Source organism: Myxocyprinus asiaticus, chromosome 18, assembly GCF_019703515.2.
Source record: "Myxocyprinus asiaticus isolate MX2 ecotype Aquarium Trade chromosome 18, UBuf_Myxa_2, whole genome shotgun sequence".
Classification (NCBI taxonomy): domain Eukaryota; kingdom Metazoa; phylum Chordata; class Actinopteri; order Cypriniformes; family Catostomidae; genus Myxocyprinus; species Myxocyprinus asiaticus.
In genome coordinates, this window is record NC_059361.1 from 34,401,001 (window position 1) to 34,428,652 (window position 27,652).

The 27,652-nt window shown below is 37.4% G+C and overlaps 1 protein-coding gene across 5 annotated transcripts; it reads left to right on the top strand.

The window, feature by feature from the left end:
- On the top strand, positions 1-27,350 carry LOC127455761 (Wilms tumor protein homolog). Of its 5 annotated transcripts, XM_051723879.1 has the most exons (10): positions 1-169; positions 251-717; positions 2,658-2,780; positions 5,769-5,859; positions 14,062-14,142; positions 15,684-15,792; positions 16,826-16,973; positions 23,890-23,979; positions 26,305-26,388; positions 26,530-27,350. In XM_051723879.1, the coding sequence occupies exons 2-10, from the start codon at positions 288-290 to the stop codon at positions 26,649-26,651; spliced, it is 1,278 nt and encodes a 425-aa protein (XP_051579839.1). In that variant the 5' UTR covers positions 1-169; positions 251-287; the 3' UTR covers positions 26,652-27,350. The 5 variants fall into 5 exon arrangements, with proteins under 5 accessions (XP_051579839.1, XP_051579838.1, XP_051579841.1 ...); XM_051723878.1 differs by having other exon boundaries at positions 1-717; XM_051723881.1 differs by having other exon boundaries at positions 1-693.
- Positions 27,351-27,652: the final 302 nt, after the last annotated feature.

The following is a 27,652-nucleotide window of genomic DNA, read 5'->3' on the forward strand; positions in this document are numbered from 1 at the left end:
CCTAAAACTCTCTCGATCCCAGTCCATACTTTTCTCCTAACGCTTCATCAGGGCTGTCCATTGCAGAACCCATCTCGGCCAATCACACACTCTGCTGGACTGGACATCTTCTTGGACTTCTTCAGGGGCAGAACGCCCCTCCAAGATCTATATCTTGGAGATTTAGGAGGTTTTATTATTTTTCCATAAGTTCTCAGCTCAGAATTCCTTTTCACTCTACTTGAAGTCTTACCACAGATCTTTGTTTTAGAGTTTTAATAACATTGGAACTAAGAACGTCCTTCTAAATGCTGACCGAGTCTAGTGGACTGATGGGATCTGACATCAGAGATCAGAGCACTCTGCTTCCAGCAGTCCCTACATTGCCGGGGGGGACCACTAACTGTTCTCTACCCGTCAACGGAGCACCGCAGTGGGGGCCAATGATGGACTTTCACCCTGGCTCCACATACGGATCTCTGCCCGCTCATTCATTCGTCAAACAGGAGCCAGGCTGGGGGGCAGCAGACCCTCACGAGGATCCCCACTGTGGTTTAGGGGCCTTCACTGTACACTTCTCAGGCCAGCTTACAGGACCTGGAGGCTGCAGACATGGGGCTTTCACAGATTCTCCCTCCAGCCAGAGCAGGATGTTCTCCGGTGGGCCTTATCTGCCAGGTTGCATGGAGAGCCCTCCTGCCCCGTGGAACCAGGGTGAGACAGCCGCCCCTCTCATAGGTATATTTTCATATTCTCTCTGTCTTGGGTCACAAACCTAATGCAGTCCGGTTGATTCAGAGAAGGGCGTAGATTTGGCTTGAACATTGGTGGGGTTACAGTATGAAGAATTTACATGTTTCCATTGATCATGGTATAAATATGGGAGGTGTTGTATTTGCTTGTTTTGATTATTCCATCCCCCCTGGAATCTACGTCCCTGTATTCCGGCATGTTAAATAATGTTTCTGACTATCTGTTAAGCACATTTTTAGCTTCACATTTTTTCATTGTGTATATTTTATAAACAGTTTATTTTTTTTCTTTATTATAAATGCTTTTCTTGTATAATAAAGATATCCTAATGGATTTTAAATACATCAGTGAATTGAAATATCTTAAATATCTTACAAATATCAAATATCTCTAACTATTCATATGTGATAACAAAGAAAAATAAAATATTTTATTAGGGGAAGGTAGAAGATAAAACCTATTTTTTTGCATGAATTTTCCATGATTTAATTTATAAGACCATAAGAAGCACATGACTGTTTTGAAAGACTACAACTGTTACTCAAGAGTCATCATTGTTTTTCCAAAGTGCTCAGTTTTAGCTGCTATAATTAACCAGACACTAGATAGAAGGTTTTTATCTGAAGGGTCAGCTTTGATAAATATCTTAGTTCTTCAACTTTTCATCTGAAGATTTCCATCTGAAGGGCACTTCTAGTCTTCTTACAACTGTTCTGAAATCTATTTTGAAGACTTTTTAAAGTAATATATTTTTCTCATTCAAGGTTTAGAGAAGTTTAAACTGAATAAACAACATTTCGTTATTGAAACATTCTCTAAACCTGTTTTAAGAATGATTAAATAACAGCAATTAGCTTTATTTGTTTGGTGCATGTTTATTTTTCATTTATTTTTAATAAGAATAAGAAAACAGTAAATGCTATTTTGACTTAAAGCAGATTAAAAAAAAAGTAAAAAAAAAAAAAAAAAAGGTTTAGTTTAACAAAACAGTTTAGTCATTTGCATAGCATAGTGAGGCTGTTATCCTTGTTCTTTATTTATTTATGAAAAAAAAAAAAAAAAAAACCAAGGCAGGAAGTCTCATCTGTGAGGTGAACCATACGCCATATGCTTAAATACAAGCCTCTGTATCTCTTATTTTTCTCTATTTTTCTTTCTGTTGATGACTTACAGCACCATGAGAACCATCTCCTCTCCTTTAAACCCAAGAGAACACAGATATCTGGTGTCAGCATGTTTAAATCACAGTACTGCTGAGACTTTACAAATATACAGTATCTTTTTCTTCTATCATTTATCATTAGCTCAATTTTAAGAAAAGTCACAATGACATAGTGATTCATTATAAAAGCTTATTGGTCTCAAGCAGGATTCCTTGCCAGATGAATGCTACATATGATGGTGAGGGATGTATGTATATTGTATATAATTTTGCAGTTTATTAGGAGTATCTATTTATAGTAAGTCCATTTTTGTGTCATCAATTTTGCCAACTTCCACCCCAATTTCTTCAACCACACGTTCCCTCTCCAAAACCCTGCCCTTGAAATCCATGTTAACCAACTGAATGTCAGCAAACTCGAATACACAAAATAACTGGCTGGCATTCCTCTCCTGTCTGTATTAAATAAATGGAAAGGACAAAGGAGTAAACTGAGATACTTGTACACAGGGGCGAAGATTCTGGGGGGATGCGGGGGAGGTAACCCCCAATAATCAAAACACGCAAGTACAACCCCCCCATTATTATATTGTGATCAATGGAAACATGGGTAAATGCTTCACGCTGCAACCCCCCAATGTTCAAGCCAAATCTGTGCCCTTGATTGTATATCCTGTGAGAAAACATGGATGTTACTGAGAATAAACAAACACTAATGGCCTCATTCACTCTTTTCCCCTGTTTCTATCGCTTCCTGTCTCAGGTTATGGTACGTTTGCCTTAGATGGAGCTCCCTGTTATGGTAATACACCAGCACACCACACTCCACCATTCCCCAACCACGCCTTCAAACACGAGGACCCCATGTCCCCGCAAAGCACCATGGGTAAGGATAGCAAAATTATTTTTACGTGGTTCGTTTGTACATATTGTGACAGTTTCCTGGTGAAATGAACACTAGAGGTGCTACAACAACAATGACTTTTATTCACTCTCACACAAATTACAGGTAAAAAAGCAGATTATCAGTTCATAAACTTACTTTTCACCCTGTTCCTTGCACAATGTTATCGTATAACATCAAAACACTAACTAACATATGCAAAATGATCGCACAGTGAAAATGGAAACAGTAGATTGACTTTTCTTTAGCTGAAATCTGTCTGTGCTTACCGAAATTCAAAACACTTCCCTCAGTGGGGGCCTGGGTAGCTCAGTGGTAAAATACGCTGGCTACCACCCCTGGAGTTCGCTAGTTCGCTAGTTCGAATCCCAGGGCGTGCTGAGTGACTCCAGCCAGGTCTCCTAAGCAACCAAATTGGCCTGGTTGCTAGGGAGGGTAGAGTCACATGGGGTAACCTCCTCGTGGTCGCTATAATGTGGTTTGTTCTCGGTGGGGCACATGGTGAATTGAGCGTGGTTGCCGCGGTGGATGGCGTGAAGCCTCCACACGCGCTATGTCTCCGTGGCAATGCGCTCAACAAGCCATATGATAAGATGCGCGGGTTGACTGTCTCAGATGCGGAGGCAACTGGGATTCATCCTCCACCACCCGGACTGAGGCGAATCACTATGCGACCACGAGGACTTAGAGCGCATTGGGAATTGGGCATTCCAAAGTGGGAGAAAAAGGGGAAAAATCCCCCAAAAAAACAAAACAAAAAAAAACGCTTCCCTCAGTGGCCAAAGCGGTAATGTTGTTGAGCATATGAGCACATGTGAGCTCCATTTTCTGGGTGTAATGTCGATAGGGCGACAAAAACTAGTTTTTTCAGTGAAGAGGTGTAATACAGTGAAGAGGAATGGATATTTTATAAACTGTACCCCCCAAACCCAAATCCCAAACCTAAACCTAACCATCAGCTCATCAGTGATTATGCAACGTGATTACTTCATGGTTTCAACACGGGATCTGAACCCCGGTCTAAGACGCTGCTGATGCAATGTGCTTCCAGTTGTGCCACAAAGTAAACAAGGTGAACACGTTGGAGCCTATGCAAAAAAAGTCAGGTAGGAGATGGTGCTTTTCAGTGAGTCGGCATAATGTGGCTGATCCTAGGGTACCGGAACTCTTGGAAACAACATACCGACTTCCCGTGTGATCATGTTGACCTATAGTAAAACGATCCAGTTTAATGTATGCATCATATTACCAGCTACATTTACAAGCTTGTTTGAGCATTGCATTTGCGATACAAATGAGTGAATGTGATAGAAGTCCTGAAAGGCATGTGCGATGTCATGTAAGCCAAAAGTAGCACTGTAAAAATGATGGTTCATCTCACATTTGCTTTTTATGACACTACTGGTTATGTTGAGGTTTAAGGTTTAGGGTAGTTAGGTAGGTTTTGTTGATTTAAAACTCCATAGAGGATTAAACTTAAAAACTTCATCTGTTTTGTTGAAATTTTAACTAGTTTTTAGTGACACACAATAGATATTTCACCTCGGAACTGTCGCAATACGTTTAATGAACCGTGAAATTAAATTTTGTAAAAATGTCGCCACAGTCATGTAATTTTCATGAGATCAGGTTGCATATGATTGCAATAATGTACTTTAAATTCATAAAAGGTGTTCTGTGTAACTTTTTCAATGTTAAAATACACTTGTGGCAGGGTGGAGGGCGGGGCCGGGCCGTAGGGGCCGGGTGTGCAGAATCACGGCCCCACCCTCTGCCCTGCCACAACACTGTTAAAAATGTCATACCACTTAGTTACTGTAAATATGTTAATGTAAGTATGTAAGAACATTTGGCCATTTAACAGCCACCGTTGGGATGATTTGATGCACCCCTATGTGTTGCATACATTGTTTTTGCACCCATTGCTGCCTTTAAATTTTATGAAGTGGTTCCAAAGTCTCAACCAACATTTTTTAATTAAATTCCTGATGAAGAGATTCAAGGTGAAATTTGATATAAAAATGAGTAGAAATGACAGATATCATTGTGACAAGTTAAATAGATGGAAGCAAAGATGTTGTTAAAACAATATGATTACAAAAACATTATCAGTGCACCTTCTCCTATCCCAGTTTTATATGCCTATATTACTATAAGTGAGCCATAGTTCTTTTTGTAATTCCATTAGGTGCCACTTGTGAGGCAGAAATACCACACTTCACTTTTAATATTGTGTACTGTGCAGGAAAATGGATTTATGAGTGTGTATACAAGTATAGTATGATGAATAAAATGTATTTCTATCTGGAGTGAACTATATCTTCAGTTAGTAGAGGAACTAAAGCCATCACCACAAAGATCATATTGAGGTTACGTGTCAAATGGAGTTTTAATGTCAGGGCAGTAAATATTCTATATATGTTTTTCCATTTTACTCTCATTTTTACCTCACCCTCTCTCATATATGTCAAAACACTCAGCAGAGTGTGTATGTTTCAAAGTTCATAAAGCATGAATTACGCCCCTCTTCTCGGGCCTGTTATATCAGGAGGAAGCAGAATAGTGGATTGTGAGAGGAATGTTTAGCGCTGCCAGGGGACTGATTCCCCATCTATTGCCCTGTGAAGGAATGACTAGAGTCCTCTCTGAATCTCAGGTAGGAGCTGGTGACTGCTTTATGGTCTCAGGGAGCTCTGAGCTGTTTGGATAATCAAAGTAAAGATGAGGCCACACTCTGCTAGCTGCCCCCACAAGAGCTCTCTGTTAGTTCTCCTGTAAAATGCTTTGTTTCACACGTAAACAGGAAAAAAGAAGTATGAACTATTTGAAGAAGATTATCTAAGTGCTGACTATATGTTAGATCTCACTTTTTTTGTTTATTGGTCAGTATTACTCAGATATGGTGGAATTATGTTCACTGAGTTTTGTAAATTGTAGTATCTATTTATGCTTTGAATTGTGTGTATGCAGGTGAGCAGCAGTACCCCATCACCCCAAATGTTTATGGGTGCCACAGTCCCCCTGACAGTCAGACCTTACTTTTGAGAAATGCCTTCAACAGGTACCTTCTTTACCATGTTTTACCACTTACACACACTAGGCAAAATGCTTCCAGTGTATTAAGAGAGCTAAATAAGCATTACATGATTAGTGTAACACTTTACATTAATGTTCCCTTTATAAAGCGTTTATAAAGGGTTTCATTAATGACCAATAAGTCATTTACAAGTACATTATAAGTCATTGATATGGAGTTATAACAACATGTATAAAAATTAGGACTTTCATGCAACACTTGCCAAATAGTGAGCATTTAACTTAAATGTTATAAATGCTTTATAAATACACATATTCATGCTTATATTAATCATAAACTAAAAATGCCCTAATCCATGATTTATGTCACAATCCAGAAAAAACTGATTGTTATAGTGAGATGAAAAGGAGGGATTATGTCATAATTACTGTAATATCGTGGCTCATTTGTGTTGTCACTTTCCTTGTTATGTCGGTGTCAAAAGAATGGTGCTACTATGAGATGTGTCCCAACATACCTATTCCTAGTTATCTAAAGTCCTCTACAAAAACACTTTTCAGGTCTTCTTGCTCATTCATACCATATCTCATATAATATAGCCTGATGAACACTAAACCATACTGAACTTTATGTACTGTACATAGGTTTCTAATGTGGGCTGCTCCTTCTTTATGTGTGTCCACTTTACATTAAGGTACATTCTCATAGGTTACTAATGTTGAGTGTTAGTAAGCATTTGTAACATATGAGGTAAAATGACTCACTATTTGGCAGGTATTGCATGAAAGTCACCCTTTCAATGTATGTTGTTATAACCACATATCATTGATTTATAATGCATTTGTAAATGACCTATTAGCACATAATTAAAATCTCTCAGCATTTACAGTAATCACACTCATGCCATCCCAGATCTGTATGACTTTTTTTCTTCTGCTGATCACGAATTAAGATTTTTAGAAAAATATTTCAGCTCTGTAGGTCCATAAAATGCAAGTGAATGGTGACCAGAACTCTGAAGCTCCAAAAATCATATAAAGGCAGCATAAAAGTAATCTATAATACTCCAGTAGTTTAATATATGTCGTCTGAAACAATGCAATCAATTTTGGTGAGAATCAGATCAATATTTAAATCATATTTTACTATAAATCTCTAATTTCACTTTCACTTTCGAAATGTGGAAGTAAAAGTGAAGATTTAAGTAAAAATGGACTTAAATATTGATCTGTTTCTCACCCACACCTATCATATCACTTCTGAAGATATGGATTTAATCACTGTAGTCGTATGGATTACTTTTATTCTGACTTTAAAGTGTCAAAGTTTTGGTCAATATTCACTTGCATTGAAAGAACCTACAGAGCTAAAATACTCTTCTAAAAATCTTCGTTTGTGTTCAGCAGAAGAAAGAAAGTCATACACATCTGGGATGGCATGAGGGTGAGTAAATGATGAGAGAATTTTCATTTTTGGGTGGGCAATTCCTTTAATGAACCCCTTTAAAAACACTTAACAAAAGAAACATTAATGTGTTACCCATAATAGCTTATAATGTATTTTTTCTTAATTGAAAATACACTGTAAAAATTTTATGTCCAGCAACCTAAAATGTACATCTTGTGGTGACATCTAAATTAACTGGTTTAATTGAAGTTTATAAAATATTATTTAATATGGCATAATCAACCTGACAACATAGGTTATAAAAAATATAGTGTGTGCAGGAGATGCAGTACAGAACATATGACAGATCGATAGATGTCAAACACTTAATATTGTGCCGAATATACACAGACTATAAATTTAGACATATGCACAACTTAAATATGTCTTAATACGATTAAAAATTATTTTAAATATGCTCTTTATACATTAAATGTATCAAAGCTTCATATTCGTTTCATATTATTTGACAGAATACATAGTAATTTCACTCAAAGTAAATGTGTTCACGTGTGCTATTGATAATACAAATAGGCAGAGGCTATTTGCACTTAGTGTAAATAGTGATAGATGCTATTTACACTAAGAGCAACTAGCAGTAGATGCTATTTACACTAAGTGTGAAAAGCAACAAAAAGCATCTTCTTTGCACTAAGTGCAAAAAGCATTAGATGCTATTTGCACTCTAGTGCAAATAGTGGCAGATACTCTTACACCCCTCTTTAAATAATAACATACAGTATAGTGGCATCACTGCAGCATTTTTATTGTGTTTATTTGGAGTCCCACAGACACCCTACACAACCCCTACCCCTGCCTTACAAAAATTAATCATGGTTTTACTACAGTAATTGTAGTATCACCATGGTATCTTCTAGTAAAATCATAGTAACCACAAAATTAAACATGATTACTATTAACTACTATTAACAACATGTTGCTGTAGTAACATCATGGTTAGTACATCAGAACTATATAGTTTCCATCAAAACACATGGTTACTACAATATTACTACAGTAAAACCATGGTTAATTTTAGCTGGATCAAATACTTCTCTCAACTCCCCGACCTTAACTGTGACCAAATCACTGCGAGGAATCTCTTTTATTTATTACTATAAGTATTATAGGAAACATTAGGGGTGGGATTTGAACCCAGTTCTCCAGCGTGACAATGCATACACATACCATCATTACACCCACAGCTATTACAGCTACACAGGGGGGTGCAGTTTGTTGTAAAATTGTTGTTTCCACCAGACTATTGGAGTGCAAATAGTCACTTAGTTATCCAATCTCTTAATCCACTAAATGTCTAACCCGTTAATCAGTTTAATGTCTCTGACCCATTGTGAAAAATTAAAATATGCCTGCCTTCATTTGATCAGCAGTTGACCCCAAATAAATCTGTCATGGCTGTCTTAAGTTTGGTCTGAGCAGTGGTGGGTGGAGTTAGTGTAAATAGCCTCTGCCAACAAGATGGGCTATTTGCACTCAGTGTAAATAGACACTTTGATAAAGATAAGTTACTGGATGAAAATCCTTATTTTAAATGAGTTAATGTTTTAACTTTAACAGCTCCCCAGTATTAGCTTACAGTACAAACAAAGCCCAGCACACACAACATACTACTTTCCATTTTTGCTGCACAGTTTGTGAGGAGCGATGAATAATCCAGTAACAGCTACATTAAGGGGTTGCAATTCTGTAACGTTGTGCTCAACAAAATGAAAAATATCCACATGGCTCATTGGTACATGTGTGTGATCACACTGACTGTAGCTTATGTCAGATGAGAGGATGTAGTAGGCTATATGAAGAGGACGCATTTTAGTTTGCCATTTGATTACCATGACCTGTACTGTATGTATGGGATATCATTCATCCCTTCCCAGTTTTTGGCTTCCAGCAGGTTAGGAGACTTTTCTTATGGGCAGACAGATAGCAGCAGAGGTGTGAGGGGGCATTGAGGGGAAATGTTTAGCACAGACTGGGAGCTGCTCTGAGAAATTACCACTGATTCTAACTGCAGAAATAAACAATTCTTTCATTACATGTCGCTTTTTTTCTCATGACAGAAAAAGAATGAAGCACAGCGATGTTTCATATAACATTTCGGTTAAGACTGAAAAAGCGTTACATGACTTGTAAAATCAGGACTGTCTCTGTTTTTAAGGGACGTCTGGTCACCCTAGTCCAAAGTGTCCAAATATGTTTTGGGGGAAGAGTAGCAGCTTCACAGCTGTTCTTTTAACAAGGTCACACTCTTAATAATTAATAATTTCTAAAGTGTGGTTCATGCAGTAGAATCCCATGAACAAAAAAAGGAATTATAATACACTAATTAATGTAGGGTGTTGTTTATCAGCATCTACTATAACAATTCAGAGTATGTCACTGATTTGGTCTTTTGGTGTGGTACTACCCCCTCTTGTTTTTGTAAATCTACAGTATGTGAGTGACTGAATTCAGTGTCAGTGAGGCCCAGTCTGAATGGCTCAGATGATAAATCCTCAGTAAGTCTGCAGTGAGCACTGATGTCTACACAAAGGTTAAGAACTGCACAGCAGCTCTCTGCAAGCCAAAATACACTTGCATCATCTACTGCACGTTTCCTTCAAATTCCTGTTCCATTCCCTGCCTGGCTCTCCCCAGAGACATGAGAGAAGAGGGGAAGGGAAGGTAAAGAAAGATAGAGCCATACATTCTAATGAATATCATTATAAGAACAGGAGAGGAGTGCTTTGTCAATTCAAGTCATTTTTTTTTTGTATAGTGCTTTTCACAACACACATCGTTTCAAAGCAGCTTTACAGGAAATCAAGCATTAACAAAAACAAAAAATTTAACTGTAATATCTATAATGTCTTACAGTGATCATTGGGTAGTTTGATTAAATATGATTGTAAAATGTGTATAGAAATTAAATAATTAAATAATAATTGTATTTAGAACCCATGTGTGCAAGCTGAAGGCCAAAAGTGGCAAGGAACACAAAACTCCATAAAATGTTTGTTAATGGAGAAAAATAACCTTGGGAGAAACCAGGCTCACTGTGGGGGCCAGTTCCCCTCTTGCTAAACAACATGAATATAATGCCAATATTAGTTATTTGTGTGCAGTGCAAGTCATGGTTTAAAATATATAATTTAAATAAGCGTTAATGTCCAGTGTTTTAAAAATAAAAATATTTTTTATGAACTTTAAGATTAATGTCTAATGTCTTTGAAGTCCATCCTGGATTAACTGCAGAAGTTCACACAGATGCATTGTCCTTTGTTAGTTTTATTAGTTTTATTTTTTTATTTATCCTCTTTTCTCCCAATTTGGAATGCCCAATTCTTAGTAGGTCCTCGTGGTGGCGTGCTTACTCACCTCAGTCCGGGTGGTGGAGGACAAGTCTCAGTTTCCTCCGCTTCTGAGACAGTCAATCCGTGCATTTTATCACGTGGCTCACTGTGCATGACACCGCGGAGACTCACAGCATGTGGAGGCTCATGCTACTCCGCAATCCACGCACAATTTACCATGCGCCCCATTGAGAGTGAGAACCCCTAATCACAACCACGAGGAGGTTACCCTATGTGACTCTACCCTCCCTAGCATCCGGGCCAATTTGGTTGCTTAGGAGACCTGGCTGGAGTCACTCAGCACACCCTGGATTCGAACTCGCGACTCCAGGGGTGATAATCAGCATCAATACTCGCTGAGCTACCCAGGCCCCCCCTTTGTTAATTTTTTTAGATTAAGAGCATCATTACTATGGCATGGGGGGACGTGGTCATGTGTCTGTCTGCGGGAGAGGGAAAGCGATAAGACCTGCAACAGAGACTATATTTTAAAGAGAGCTATTTTGAGTTGGCCACTAAAGCCGTTTTTGCTTTGTGTGTGTTTTGCTAAAGTGTGTGTGAATAAACACTCAACTGTTCGCTGTCTCCTGACTCCACCATTGCCCACGAACCTGTCCTTATCACTGTGGTGTGAAAACCCAGCTTTGGAGGAGAACGCCATTATGGAGTCCTCACCTTTAGGCGAAGTCTACAAGACCCTCACCAGCAACCAGCAGAACCAGCATCAAGCCCTCATGGAAGTACGCCTGGAGCAGGAACAGCGCTTCCAAGTCCTGCTTCAGACACAAGTGGAGTACCGGCAGGTGCTCCGGAGCCTGATCGCCAGAGAGGAGGATGACGCTACGATCTCCCCGGAGCCTACCCCACCTGTGACCCTGAAGAAGATGGGGACAAATGATTACCCGGAGGCCTTACTTGACCTGTTCGAGAGGACAGCTGAGGTATGTAGTTGGCCCTCCGATCAGTGGGTGGCCCGCCTGTTGCCCTTATTCTCTGGGGAGGCGCAGCTAGCGGCACAGCAACTTCCCACCACCAGCCTCCTTTATTACAGCTACCTGAAAAAGGCCATCCAGCAACGGGTCGGTCAGACCCCAGAGCAAAAACGGCTCTAGTGGCCAACTCAAAATAGTTCTCTCTAAAATACAGTCTCTGTTGCGGGTCTTTCCTCCGCCACTTCTCTGGGCCACTCTCTCTCTCCCCTCTGCTGCTCTGGCGGGCCTTAGCAGGTCTCCATCTGCCATCACTATAATGAGAGACAGGTGTTAGAGTAATCACAACCCAGGTGACGAGCCTTACTGCTTTCCCTCTCCTGCAGACAAGACACATGACCACGCCCCCCCATGCCACAATTACTAAAAGCTAATTTAACATTGACCACTTTACATGCATCATTTTTTGATTAAGGTCCATGCTCTGTTTAAGTCTAAATAAAAAAAAATAAAAAATAAAAAATAAAAAAAAATTGTGTACAATCTTTACGCCCATTAGAATATTTCCTCAATATATGTAATCAGCATATTCCGAATAAACTAAGACATGCATGTTTTTTTCCTGCTATTCTTTTGTTGATATTCTGGATACGCTCGCTCTTGCCATTGATTTAAATTCATCTGTAGTAATTCTGCACAGTAATTTAATCAATGCATTAATTTACAAGCATCATTTTGACAATAGCCAACAAAAGTGTAATAATTTGCAAAATGTAGGTCATGAGACTTTTTCATTGTTCATTTCTTTTAATATTTGTTAAAAATAATATTTTTGACTCGCTTCAAAATTGCATTTCTTTGATAAATTTTAATGACTGCCTGTGTCATACAGCACTCATATTTAGAGTAAACTAATATTTTGTTACAGTGGAATTCTTATTATAGGCATGTGCAGGCTGTCTAATTCTGGTTTCTTGAAACCTGAATACTGTCTTAATCAGGTTATGGCAATCGGGTTAACACATGAAGCTTGCATAATCAGAATATGACCAAATTCTGATGTTATTTGGAATTTTCATATATGTGTAAGTCTGGTCATTGAGAAAGGTGTGAAAATTAAATTATAACAAAAAGTATGGAAAAGAACACAATTTACACATTTTCACCAACAATGCCATAGGGATCAGCGCACATTCAAATACTGCTTTCATGTTGTTTAGAGAAAAAGGAGTTCACACAGAACCCAAAATAATGGAACCAGGGTTGATAAGACCCGACGGAGTGTCCCCAATCTGCCCCCTCCTCACTGTAAACACAAAACTGCTGCCTGGAGCTTGGAATGCCTTTAGGAGTCATCATAAGAAAACACACACACACACACAAACCTGGTACTGTTGCACTGTGTTCCGGTGACCCCGGAGCCTCCAGCTCTTGGCGATAAAGCCAGATTACAGGGGAACGAAAAGGGAAATTCCAGAATGTATTTCATCAACAAAGTTTGGCCTAGAAACTGTCTCTTGCATTTCAAAATACTGGTATGAGCTGTAATGGAATGTAAGTTATTGGAAAGCAACATGCCAGCCAGCCATGAAGGACTAATTTAACATCACCATGACACTGATACCATAGTTAGAGTAATAAATAATAATAATAATAATATGGGTCTCAAGTTATTTTTAAGCAATTAATTATAATTATATATTAACTATCCAGTTCCAGAAATATTCAGTTAATTATAAAAATATAAATTGTTGTTGTTTTAGTTGTTGTTATTAGTAGTAGTAGTAGTAGTAGTTATAATAGTTATAGTAGGTAATAGCTTAACTTTCATTAAGGAATATTAACGAATTATTTAATTTAAATGTCACATACTTTTTACAAACTAACATTACATTATTTTTTTGTTTGTTTGACACACTCAATTTGTGGCCCTGGTAGAAACTGCCTCTTTAGCCCACAGTAAAAGGACTAACAGCAAATGAGTCAAGGCCATTTCCCCAAACCCTTCCCTGCCCATGATACCAAGAAATCAACGTGATATCACACTATTGCATCACTGTGCCAGGAACCCAACTCTCAAGTTAGGAACACATGTGACCTGTAAGTGAGCTGTAAGATGGCTCTTCACTGCATGTGGAGACTGTATTAATGTGTGTAGAAGCAGTTTCCACAGTGCCAAACAAGTTACTAGTTTAGCTGGTTCCTAAAAAAAAACCCCCTTGTTTATAAATCAGTGGTGGTTACTAAGCAGCATCAGCACACCGCAATGCTGACAATGTGCACTTAATCACTCTGAAAAAAATAAAATAAAACAGCATTAATAAATATTGACATTATAAACAAAATTAGAATAAAATAGTTCATCACCTCTTTATGTGTTCTTTCTTTCCATTCTATTTTTGGCTTGTTTATTCCCTTTTTAAAACCTTTGTGCTTCTTTAGAAGCTGAGAAATGAAAGTTGGATCATGTGACCTGTGTATTGTCTCCTCTCCCTTGGCAGTGATAATCTGTACCAAATGGCATCCCAGTTGGAATGTGTGACCTGGAACCCCGTCAGCTCACTGACGCCCAGCATTAAGAGGTAAAGACTCTCCCGTATCAAGAACTGTGCTTCAAAGGTCTCTATGATCTGTCCCTACATTTCCAGCTCTACTAGATGGTTGGTGGGGTTTGTGTGACAGGGTTGATCTGTAATTGTGAATTCTTTCCTTTCCTTTCCCACCTCTTCTTCTTTCCTTTCCATACATTCCATTTCTTTTCTTTCCTTTTCAACCTTTCCTTTCCGACCTATTTTCTTTCCTTTCCTACCTCTTTCCTTTCTTTTCTTTTCCTTTCCTTTCCTTTCATTTCCTTTCCTTTTCTTTCCTTTCCTTTCCATAAGCCGAACCTTAAGGTGGATGGGCTACAACAGCAGAAGACAATGTTTGGCACTTTATTAGGACCATAGAGTCCCTAATAAAGTGCTCAGTGAGTGTATATAGTACACTCATATAGGTCTGATGGGAGAGAAACAAAGAAAGAAGAGGGGCTGAGAGTTGAAGATATAGAGCATTTTTAAACAAATGTTTCAGACAGAATTAAGAGCAGGAATTATGCTGTGGTGACAGCAGAGGATGAGATAGGGATAGATCCTGCTCAGTCAACCAGTCCAACCCAGATAAAGTGTCTGACCCTGGGTGTGTTAAAGTGTGTGTGTGTGTGAGAGAGAGACAGAGAGATGTTGAAATGAAGTTACTGGCTAAAGGGCAGAGGTGAAAATTCTATAGTATTGTTTTTTTGGTGTATTATATTGTGTGAGATGATTGAGTGGTAGGTAAACTATGCAAATGAAATAGGTGACTGAGATGCTGGACAGAATTCATCTGTCCAGATAAAAGATTTGGTATCCACCCTCTGAACCCTCATTGCCATGAAAACTGGGTGTTTATCTACTGAAAAAAATGAATGGATGGGCTGTAGGAGGACTAGGCTATTGATGGCTGATTCTGTAGTCTCTGGATGTGAAACGTTTTTCAGCACTTCATCCATTTCTGGCCACATGGACAAATCACCCTCCTGACACTCAGCCCTACTTTGCTATCATTTATGGCAGTTATGACAGTTTTAAACTTTGACAGCATCCCTGTGGCAGACAAGCCTCTTGTTCGGTAGGGAAAGGAGGAAGCAGGAACCGGGTTAACACTCACAAAGACTTTAATCATAAAACTGAAACATAACAACACATTGACACACACACACAGTGGCCGCGTGCATTTCTCTCTCTCTCTCTCTCTCTGGCATCTCCGGCTCCTCCTCTACCTCTCTCCTGCTGATTGGGCAACTCAGCACCAGGCGTGCATCCTCACGGCCCAGCCACGCCCTCCTTCTCGTCACAATTACCTTGCTAATAAGAAGAAATAGTTACTGTAATATGTTGCAGCGCCATAATTGACAAATGTGTTCAAATGAAGTTTATCTTTATATATTAAAGCAATGTAACTCCATTTGTTCATGTTTGTCATCAAGAGTTCATTTTATGCCGTATTTGTCTGATATAATAGTGGTCTCTGTCTTTGTGCTTAGTCTCTCCATCTTTCTCTCTTCTGTTTGTGACTGGTCTCTTTGTCTGGTTTTGTTGTCCAGTCACAGTTCGAGTTATGAGACTGAACCTTCTGTGGGAGCGGCTCCTGTGGTGTTAAGTTACAGAACCCAGTATCACATGCACACACATGGTGTGCTCACTGGACTACAGGTGGGTGGGTGACTGACTGCAACACACACACACACACACACACACACACACACACACACACACATGTTGGTGCAGCTATCATTATGAGGACTCTCCAAAGACATAATGATTTTTATACTGTAAAAACTACAGATTCTATTCCCAAACCCTAACCCTACACCTAAACCCTCACAAAAAACTTTTCTGCATATTTACATTTTCAAAAAAACATCGTTTAGTATGTTTTTTAAGCGATTTGAATTATGGGGACACTAGAAATGTCCTCATAAACCACATTTATAGCATAATACCCTTGTATTTACCAGTTTGTAACCTAAAAAAAAAAGTCCTCGTAAACCACTTAAACCTGCCCACACACACACACACACACACACACACACCTATCTATCGTTCGTCCGCTCATCCATCCATCCATCCATCTTTATCCCTAAAGTACAAATTTCCTTTGGAAGGAGGCGTGTTTGCATTGAACAGAATGACAATGACTTACAATGACTAAAATAAATACTCATGGTGCAGTGCTATTTGAACTCCTTTAACACCTGGCTAATATTAATTGCAGGTGGTTTGTGATTTTGTGAATTGGCCCCTCTGTGTCAGAGTACAGGAGCGATCATCTTTCTTAGTGTCCATTAGCAGCAACGGTCGAGTTTCCACGGTCAGCCCATGGTCTCCACTTATACATCATCATAAACTCTTAAAGAACATCCATCAGAGCTTTAGAAAGCTGAGACTGTCCAGGGAACAGTACATATGTATGTATGTGTATACAGTACAGTATGTTTAGAACATTTACTTCACTATTCGCTTCATCTGACCTTCTCGTGTCTTTCCCCTCTTCCCCTTAATGCTTTTAAAAGCTAAACTGACGTTTAACAGGCCACTAGATAAGAGGGTTTGGTCAGATGCAGAACTGAGCCAGGGGTTGGTAACTGGGAAATGTAATGTTAAAACAAACAGGGACACAAAAGTTCAGCAGAATTGGCAAACAAAGATTTGTTGATTGCCAATTACTCTCTTTTTTTTTCTCCAGGATGCACGGAGAGTACCAGGCATTGCTCCCTCCATTGTGAAATCATCAGAGACCAGTGAGAAACGTCCGTTCAAGTGTTCATACGCCAGCTGCAATAAGAGATACTTCAAATTGTCCCACCTGCAGATGCACCAAAGGAAACACACAGGTGAGTTTAACTGTGCAGAATATGACTGACAGCCTGACACAAATTTTTATTTTCTGGTTTAGAATCATAATGATGAAAGAAACAATGAAAAAGGGTGCTATCATGGTCTCAATAGGGGGTATGCCAATAGAGCTGTTTAGCCATGATGTCTTTGTAGGCGAAACTGGAAGGGTAATTCGCCATAGGTTCCTCAGGAATTTACTATGGGTTTTTATAATGGCAGTATTGGATTTATGAGTAAAATAAGGTCTGTGGTAAACATTACTTAAAGATTTTTTTACTTATAGACATTTTGTTCTACAACATAAATTACACACAGTCATACCTCAAACATGAATTTTGAAACTGCAGTGTTTTTATTCAAATGTGTGGGTAAATTACCCAATAAAGATGATTTTAATTGCTTTGAAATCTAAGCATCATAATAAAGTCTTTAAATGTAGTAATGTGTTACTATACACTTTATTATAGGTCAGACTTAACATATAACACAACATTTTATACAATATGTAACAGGGCCTGCAAAAGGTTGGAGACCCCTGGTTTAGGTCTTTGCTTTCTTCCTTTTTAAAAAAAGGAGCAGGTATGATTTACTATGTTGGGCAGCATGTTGTAATTTGTGCTTAACAAAGCTATATTTCATATATGAATATATTTATTATTCAGACCTCCAATAATAGAGGTTGGCAGACACTGGTGGCAGGGACTTAAATCAGAAGACGAGAAAAGTTCAGCACAGAAAACATTAATTTACAGGATTCTGTCCCTGGATGTTTGAATTTCATCTCTCAGGAATGTCTAACTTTTTTTTCTAGTGACAGTATGAGTGAGATAACAGTGATTCACAACCATGATGATGAATGTGTAAAGCACAAATGCACACACATACACACTACCCTACTCATACTGAACACGGGGTCGCTTAGGGGGCAAGACTGCTTTGGTATCCATGGCAACATGACTGTACTATCTTTTATCCAATCATACAAAGAGTGGAGAAAGCAAGAAGCCCCCACAGCATAGAGTGCAACAGTGCCCGCCCACTTATTCAGCTCTCTGGGATCCAGAAGTATTTTTCCCATTAATTTCTTCCATAGACTTTTCAATAAATCATTCATAAAAGAGTTGAAGCCATGAACCAAATCAACCAGCTGCAAGGTAAATCACAAACTTTGTTTTGAGGAAAAAAAGTATTTGAAAATCAGACAAAAAGACCATGGTACAAAACTGTGTACTTACTGTCTTTTTAATGAGGGCACAATCCCATAAAGCATTGCGAATTATGCCATTGAATAAAAAACTATGGGAATATTTGAAACTATTGATTTCAGGTTGTTGATTATAAATTTAGAAACAATATATTTTACGTTTATTGCAAAATATTCTGATATGTACAAATATATATGTAGTTTAAGGGTGAAGAGACTCGATTACGTCATTCACAGTGCGTCATGGGAGTGGGCGGTCGCTCCGAGGGCTTTGTTGCGCACTGATTGGTGGATCTTTCTCTGCTGTACTGTGGGTAATGTAGTTGTTTACCATGAATTCCGCTAATAAACACGATTTGAAAGTGAAGTTGGAATAACAGACAGATGGCTTCAGCAGAATCATATAACATCGATGAACAACCTAAGAGTTAACGGTAGGTCTGTCTTTAAAGGTTTATAAGTTATCGTTAAAAATAAATTCGTCTATGGAAAAAATGAACTGTTGCGCTCTATTGGGTTTTCAGTTGTTTATTCTTAAAGGAATATTCCAAGTTCAATACAAGTTAAGATCAATCGACAGCATTTGTGGCATAATGTTGATTACAACAAAAATAATATTGCCTTGTCCCACTTTTCTTTAAAAAAATAAAAAAATCTAGGGTACAGTGAGGCACTTATGGAAGTGAATTGAATTGGGCCAATATGTAAACAGATAATTTTTTCACAGTTTTTTGTTTTAGTTATAGTTTTAGTCTTTTGACAAAAATGTCCTTTAAAATTAGTAAATATTTCGTCACCTCATATTCATCAGTTTTGCCAGTTTTAGTCTGATGAAAATAAATGTTTTAGTTGACGACGATGTGCAAAATGGACAAAAAAGAGTGTGTCAAACTGTAACAGACCAAACTTTAATCAAGGGATTAAATTTCATTTAGGGAAAAATGTATAAACATTTTCTAACATTTAACTATACATAGCCTACTGTCCTTGTTATGGATAAAACTGAGCTCCTAAAATAATTATGAATAGACTGAAGTATTAGATACTTTTTAGAAGTTAGCCTACTGTACTCTGAATTCCTCATGCTTTAGAGACTTATTCATTTTCTGTGAAATGATATTACATTGCGTGTAGCGTGTTTCTTACGGAAACAGTGTATTCACAACGCAAGTTAAGCAATGCAAATTACGCATATTCTGACTAACGCATTATTTAGTTCAAGTTCTCCTGTTCATTCGCTTCACTGTGCAGATGCTAGTTGTTATATTACATATATGTTGTAGATATAGGCTACTATAGTGATTAAAATCATGTATAAATAGGATGCGTTTGAATGAGGTATTTACCCCGTTCTGAAGCAGTTAATTTTGCCTGTGTTCAACTCATGCAGCTCATGCGGAGAAATCCCCAATTATTAAGTCAAGTCATTTTTATTTGTGTAGCGCTTTTCACAACACACATTGTTTCAAAGCAGCTTTACAGAAAATCATGCATTAACAGAAAATGAAACTGTAATCTCTATAAAGTCATATAAGAGTCATCATTGTGTAGTTTGATTAAATATGATTATAAATTGTGTATAAAAATAAATTATTAAATAATTCAATAATAATTGTAAGAAGCCCAGTGAGCAATCCAAAGGCAAGGAATACAAAACTCCATAAGATGTTGGTTAATGGTGAAAAATAACCTTGGAGGAAACCAAGCTCGCTGTGGAGGCCAGTTTCCCTCTGGCTAAACAACATGAATATAATGCCAATATTAGTTATTTATGTGTAGTACAAGTCATAGTTTAAAATTATTAAACTAAGCAAGTCTTAAGGGTCAGTGTTTAAACAAAGATTTTGTAAGAACTGTAAGATTAATGACTAATGTCTTTGAAGTTCATCCTGGATTAACTGCATAAATTCACATAGATGCATTGTCCTTTGTTAGATGGCTGATGAAGGGTTTTGTTGGCAATTAAACAATAGTCTATGTATTCCACCAAGGTGATGCAGGTGAGACTTAAACTGAGGGAGCGTGTCTACATGCCGAACAGTGTTAGGGAGACTATTCCATTATTTAGGAGCCAAAATAGGAAAAGGATCTACCTTCTTTTGTGGATTTTGGGATTCTAGGAACTATGAACAGACCAGAATTTTGCGACCGTAATGAACGTGATGGAATATAGCGTGGTAGAATTTCACTTAAGTACTGCGGAGATAGACCATTCAAAGCTTTGTATGTAGTTTTGTCAAATTAATTTGTAATTTAACAGGTAGTCAATGTAACGATGATAAAATGGGGCTAATATTATCATATTTCTTGGTTCTAGTCAGCACTCTGGCTGCTGCATTTTGAACCAATTGAAGTTTATTGAACTTGCTGGACATCCTCCCAGTAATGTATTACAATAATCTAGTCTTGAGGTCACGAAAGCATGAATTAGTTTTTCGGCACCAGAAACAGAGAGCATGTGTCGTAACTTAGCAATATTTCTGAGGTGGAAGAATGCTGTTCTACAAACTCTGGAAATTAGATTTTCAAAGGACAGATTGATATGAAATATAACACCTAATATCTTCGCTGTTGAAGATGATGTAACAGTACATCCATCAAGAGTCAAATTATATTTTAGTGGCTTATTTAGAGGTTTTGGTCCAATAATTAGTACATCTGTTTTGTCAAAATTGAGTAGAAGGAAATTTCTGGCCATTCAAACTTTGATTTCATTGATACACTGCTATTTTGGAGAACTGTGAAATTTAATTTGGTTTCAAAGAAATATAAAGTTGGGTATCTTCGGCATAATAGTGGAAACTTATTCCAGGATTCCTGATAATATCTCCCAAGGGAAGCATATATAAGAAGAAGAGGCCCTAAAACTGATCCCTGTGGCACTCCATACTTAACTTTTGTTTGATTTGACAATTCCTCATTTACACAGACAAAGAGGTAGCGGTCTGCTAGATAGGAGACCAATTCAACCTATTCAAGAGAATGTCGTGATCTATCGTGTCGAAGGTAGCGCTAAGATCTAAAAGCACTCGAGGAGAAATGCAGCCGTGATCAGATGATAAGAGCAAGTAATTTGTAACTCTGATAAGTGCAGTCTCTGTACTGTAATGGGGCCTAAATCCTAACTGAAATTGTTCAAATATACTATTTCTGAAATGAACATAGTTGGGAGGACACTACCTTTTTTAGTATTTACAGATTTGAAATTGGTCTATAATTAGTCAATTCTCCAGGATTAAGCTGTGGCTTCTTAATAAGCGGTTTGATAACTGCCATTTTAAAGTTTCTTGGGACATGTCCTAAGGATAGCGAGGAGTTAATAATATTAAGAAGAGGTTCTGAGATTACAGGGAATACCTCTTTTAAGAGCTTAGTTTGTATTGGATCTAACATACATGTTGTGGCTTTTGATGTTTCGATAAGTTTTGTTAGCTCTTCATGACCTATGACAGCGAAGGATTGAAGTTGCAGTGAGGAAAATTATGAGACACTGTTTTCTGAAGTACTGTGACAGATTGTTGCATAATTCCAATTTTATTTCTGATGATTTCAATTTTATCAGTAAAGAAATTCATGAAGTCATTAATATTGTGCTGCGATGGAATATCTGGTTCAGTCGAGCCTTTATTCCTAACCAATTTAGCCACAGTACTGAATAAACACTTAGGATTTTTGTGGTTATTTTCTATGAGTTTGCTAAAATATGCTGACCTGGCAGCTTTTAGTTCCTGTCTGTAGCTACAGATACTATACTTCCATGCACCGTGAAATACCTCTAATTTTGTATTCTTTCACTTGTGCTCCATTTTCCGAGCTGCTTTCTTGAGAGCATGAGTGTGATCATTGTACCATGGTGCGGGGCTTTTTTCTTTAATTGAAGGGGGTGACACTATCAAGAGTGCTAGAGAAGACTCTATTTATATTTTGTGTTATTACTTCAAGTTCTTCTTGACTTTTTGGCTTACTGAGTATATGAGATAAATCTGGAAGATTATTAGTGAAGTTATCTTTTGTGGTCGAAAGAATAGTTCTACCTGAATGACAGCGTGGTGTAGATTGAGTAACATTAGCTGATGGCAGCATACAAGAGATGAAGTAATGATCTGAGTTGTCATCGCTCTGTGGTAAAATTTCTATAGTATCAACATCAACTCCATATGACAGATTTAAATCTAGCATATGATTATCCTGTCACATTTTGTCTGACTCCAAGAGAGTTGAGAATATCGATAAATGCTAATCCCGATGTGTCATTTTCATCATCTATGTGAATGTTGAAGTCACCAACAATTAAAGCTCTATCTACAGTAACTACTAGATCTGATTGAAAATTAGCAAATTCACCAAGGACATCAGAATAAGGCCCGGGTGATCTATATACTGTAGCAAGGGCAAAAGACGACAGAGATTTTTGGTGTCATGTTAAGCATTATTAGTTCAAAAGACTTAAATTTATATACTCAAACACCCAAAACGTCACTGTAAATTGTAGCAACACCTCCTTCTCGACCCTTCAGATGAGGCTCATGTTTATAACAATAACTTGGGGGAGTAGATTCATTTAAACGAATATATTCATCCGGTTTAAGCCAGGTTTCAGTCAAACAGAGCGCATCCAAACTATGATCTGTAATCATTTCATTTACAATTAGTGCTTTGGTTGAAAGATATCTAATGTTTAGTAGCCCTATCTTTATATGATGTTTATCTTCAACATTTGTTTTTTCAAGTTTGACCTTAATCTAATTTTTTCTAAATGATTTATTGAGGGGTTTGTGTTTGGTAGTTCAGGGAACAGACACAGTCTCTATATGATATCTAGGTGATATAGTCTCTATGTGTTGTAATTTATGTGACCTGTGTGACATCTCAAGGCAGCTAGCAGACGTTTGGATAAGCCAGTTTGTCTGCTTCCTGACCTGGGCCCCAGTTAGTCAGATACTAATGGATTAGATGAATCTATATCTAATATCTTCTTGTATATACAGATCCTATAGATGTTTCTTCTTTTCATATCTTGCACTGTTAATATTTTGCAGTATAATTTTTATTTCGTCATATTTTCATCAATAGTATGCTTTAATAAAATAGTTTAATTATCGTCATGATGCGCCTTTTTCGTCTCGCCTTCATTATTGTTGACGAAGTAAAAAAAACCTTCATCAACTAACGCTTTCGTCTGTGATTTTGTTGACGAGATTAACACTGTCTGTAAACTGTTAAAATACTCATTGTTTCAAAAGTATAGCCACAAGACGTAAACAATATGCTAACATGATTTTAGTGTGATAAAATCGCTTACTAACCTTTTCTCTGTAAAGTTATATGCAATTTTACAACTTTTGACAAAGTAATGGCGTAAACCGTAAAATGGCTGTAAAAACAAAAACTTTACAGCTCAAATAATACACAAGTTTAAACAGAATAATTAATGTAAGTGCTTTTATAAAATTATAAGCTTAAAGAAGAGACGAGCTGAAATTATTTTTTGTGAAGTGAGCAAAACAGTGAACTCATAGCATGTAGCATTTTTCAAAGACAAATTTATCGGCCATAGATTAATTACACTTTGAGTTAAACTATATAAGAAAATTCTTCAACATGATTCAAAAGGCACCTCTTTGTGGTCAGTGACAAAGAGTAGCTACAGTCTTATTCAAACAGTATGATCTGGACTGCACCGACATACCGTTGTCTTGCATTTGCAGGAGAGAAGCCCTACCAGTGTGACTACACAGAATGCGGCCGCAGGTTTTCCAGATCTGATCAACTCAAGAGACACCAGCGCAGACACACAGGTTACACAACTTTTCACCTTCAGATTCATGATGTATTTAAAATTCACGTGAGATGAAGACTCAAGTCCTGTCAGTCTTAGAGAAAGAACTGTATGGGATCAAAATCCCGTCAAATGTATTGCGGTCACGGATCCAAAAATAATAAGCGTAAATCAAAATAATAAGCGTGAATCAAAAAATAATAAGTGCAGATAAAAAAATAATAAGCGCAAAAATAAATAAAAAGCACAGATCAAAATAATAAGCGCAGATCAAAATAATAACAAGCATGAATCTAAAATATATAAACACATTTAAAATATGCTTAAAAAAAAAAGAAAAAAAAAAGAAACAACAGAAAAATTAAAGCAGTCTTTAGAATTGCAAACAAAATCATGTTTTCCTTGGTTATATTACTGTTTTTGTGCTTGTATTTTCATTTTTTTGTACACTTTTTGTACGCTGTATTTTTCTTTGCTTTTGTATCCAAGTTCGGCACTTGGTTTTCCAAAACTTGTGAGTAGAGTTTCAGTTTTGCATCCCTATTGGTCCACTAGTTCTTGATGGACAGCTCCTCCTTTAGCCAGTCATTCGAAGAGGGGAGGTGACGTCACTCCAATGCAACTCTGACGGCTGCTGCTCAATATTATTTTATTTGTGGTTGATAGATACGCTGCTTGTGTCTGTGCATTATTGCTGACACCTACATGCACACTTTGGAGTTAGTTGTATGACTGTAAGTAATTTGCTTCAAATGTTACTGAAGTTGTATACTCTATGTTATGGAAATGTTTGGATATGTATGCTCCAATGTTGCTTTATCTTTAGAGACGGTCCCTAAATTTGTGACTATTTGTGAATAAAGAACGTCCAATGTCAAGCAAACTTTATTGCATTATTTATTGACGTGGGGACGCTTGGTCACTTGTTTCTGATATCACTGCAGTATCATGGAAAAATAAACTACATGTAGCCATGCCAACAATGCCAACGTAGGATCAGTACATAACGGCACATTCAGCAACATGGAAAAGCAGATCAAGTTGGGTTCTGAATTCGCCACTACATTGGTACAGCTAGTAAAAACATGCATCAAACATCCACACCGACCCAGCCTTGTTTTTTTTGTTTGTTTTTTCAGATATGCAGCCAATAACCAACAAACAAGGAATTCTTAAATAATGCCTAAACTAAAACACTGCTAACTAAATTCAGCTGACACGATATATGTGTTAATGGACTATGATAATGGCGGACAACACCATTGCTTCCTAGAGCTGGCAGAAAATACTCAAAACAGACACAAGCAGCGTATCTATCAACCACAATTATAATTATATAATATTGAGCAGCAGCCGTCAGAGTTGCATTGGAGTGACGTCACCTCTCCTGTTCGAATGACTGGCTAGAGGAGGAGCTGTCCATCAAGAACTAGTGGACCAAAAGGGATGCAAAATGCCCCCTGATTTACATGAAACTCTACTCTCAAGTTTTGGAAAACCAAGCGCAGAACTTGGAAACAAAAGCAAAGAAAAATACAGCGTAAGCGTGAAAAAAAAAATAAAAAAAAAATAAATAAATGAAAATATGAGCAAAATTGTCAGAGAGCACAAAAAACAGTAATATAACCAAGAAAAACATGATTTTGTTTGCAGTTCTGGTGACTTTGCTTTAATTTTTCTGTTTTTGTTTTTTTTTGCAGCATATTTTAAATGTGTTTATATATTTTTGATTCATGCTTATTTTTTGATCTGCGTTAGTTATTTTGATCTGCACTTTTTATTTATTTTTGCGCTTATTTTTTTTAAATCTGCGCTTATTTTTTGATTCACGCGTATTATTTTGATTAACACATTATTTTTGGATCCGTGACCGCAATACTTTTGACGGGATTTTGATCCCATAGAACTGCTTTATTTTAGGCTACATATTTGCTGGGTGGAAATTCACGAGTGCTGGCATGCTGAATACTACTGGCTTTATCTCAGTAATCAGTGGAGGATTTAGGCATGGCCGACATTGGCAGTTGCCAAGGGCGGCATGTTGCGGGGGGTGGATGGCACGAGGGGGCGCACCCCCCACGTCAACAACTTTGGGAGCGTTCTCATTTACAATCACCCAGGGTGCCATACAAGCTAGAACCGCTATTGCCAGTAATCACTTGCGGAATAAATTAATCAACTTAGCACATTTTTGCAACAACATCGAAAACTGAGAACTTTGCTCTTGCATGAATCTGCCTACGCCGCAAGGTGTCAGCATATAACGTAAACAAAATATTACTCAGTGCACCTAAATATGTGAAGCCCATAGTCTCTCTGTCTCCTGCTCTCTTTGGTCCTGTAGGAGACAAACCCTTTCAATGTAAGACATGCCAAAGAAAGTTTTCACGCTCAGACCATCTTAAGACCCACACTCGGACACATACAGGTAAAACCAAGTGCGTAAACCTTTTTTTGTCTCAAACTTTTCAAAAATGATTTGATCTATTTGTTGTATATGTATCAATTTCATCTGACCTGAGAATATAACAAGTCTTACAAATTTGTGTTCCCGTATTTTCTTTCTCAGGTGAGAAGCCGTTCACTTGTCGCTGGCCCAGCTGTCAGAAGAAGTTTGCCCGCTCAGATGAGCTAGTCAGACATCACTGTATGCATGAGAGGAATATGACCAAACTCCACTTTTCTGTTTGAGACATTAAAACGCTGTACATACTCAAATAACTGTATATAAACACACAGATGCTGAGGTACTCTAAATAGTAAAGATAGACTTGTTTACTACATTTTCAAAGCTTCCACTTTAGGAACTATGGAAAACATGTGGCATTCACTGAATACATACAAATATTTGGGAGAGTTTTTTTTTCCCCCAGATTGTTTCTGACATGGGTACAGTGCCATTTACAAAAGGCTTCGGTTGACTGTGTATGAATCATGTTATATGAGGAATATTTAGCATCATCTCATTTTGTAAATAAGGACCAGGTCCCTCCCTCCCCCACACATACACATTTTTGATTTTCCGTTATTATTTTTCCATAAATGGAAAGTTGATTGCACTGAGTATACTTTATATGTATTCAAAAATGTGCTGGGTAACTTAAATTGTTTCATCATTTGGAATATTAATTTTAGAAAAAAAAAATTTGACAATTTCGTTTTTTTAAAAAAAAGCACTGTAATGTGTATATAATATTTGTTAATGGACAGCTGTCTTTTTAAAATAACTTTTGTATTAAACTTCATGCAAAATACTCAGGATAGCAGCGTACAGAATATTGTATTGCTTTACAAAATGCAAATTTTTCTTCATTTGTCTTGTGTTTGAAGGAAGGAAATGATGTACTTAAATGGATAGTTCACCCATAAAATTCTGTCATTATTTACTCACCCTCGTGTTGTTCTAACCTCATGATTGTTTTTTTTTTTTTTTTTTACGGTACAAAAAGGGTGGGGAAAAAAAAGGTTTTACTCACATACAGTGGCAGTGGATGGTGACCTTATCTCAAAAGTATATTTCAGAAGTCTGAATTTTAAATTTTTATTATCTTCAGTTTAATTATATTTGAAAACCATTTCCAGATATCTAAAATACTGAATTTAACAATTAATTTACAGTTGTTTATAAAACTATTGCATTTTTATTGTAATTCGATTGTTGATATCGGGAATGGACATTTTCACTAATAACG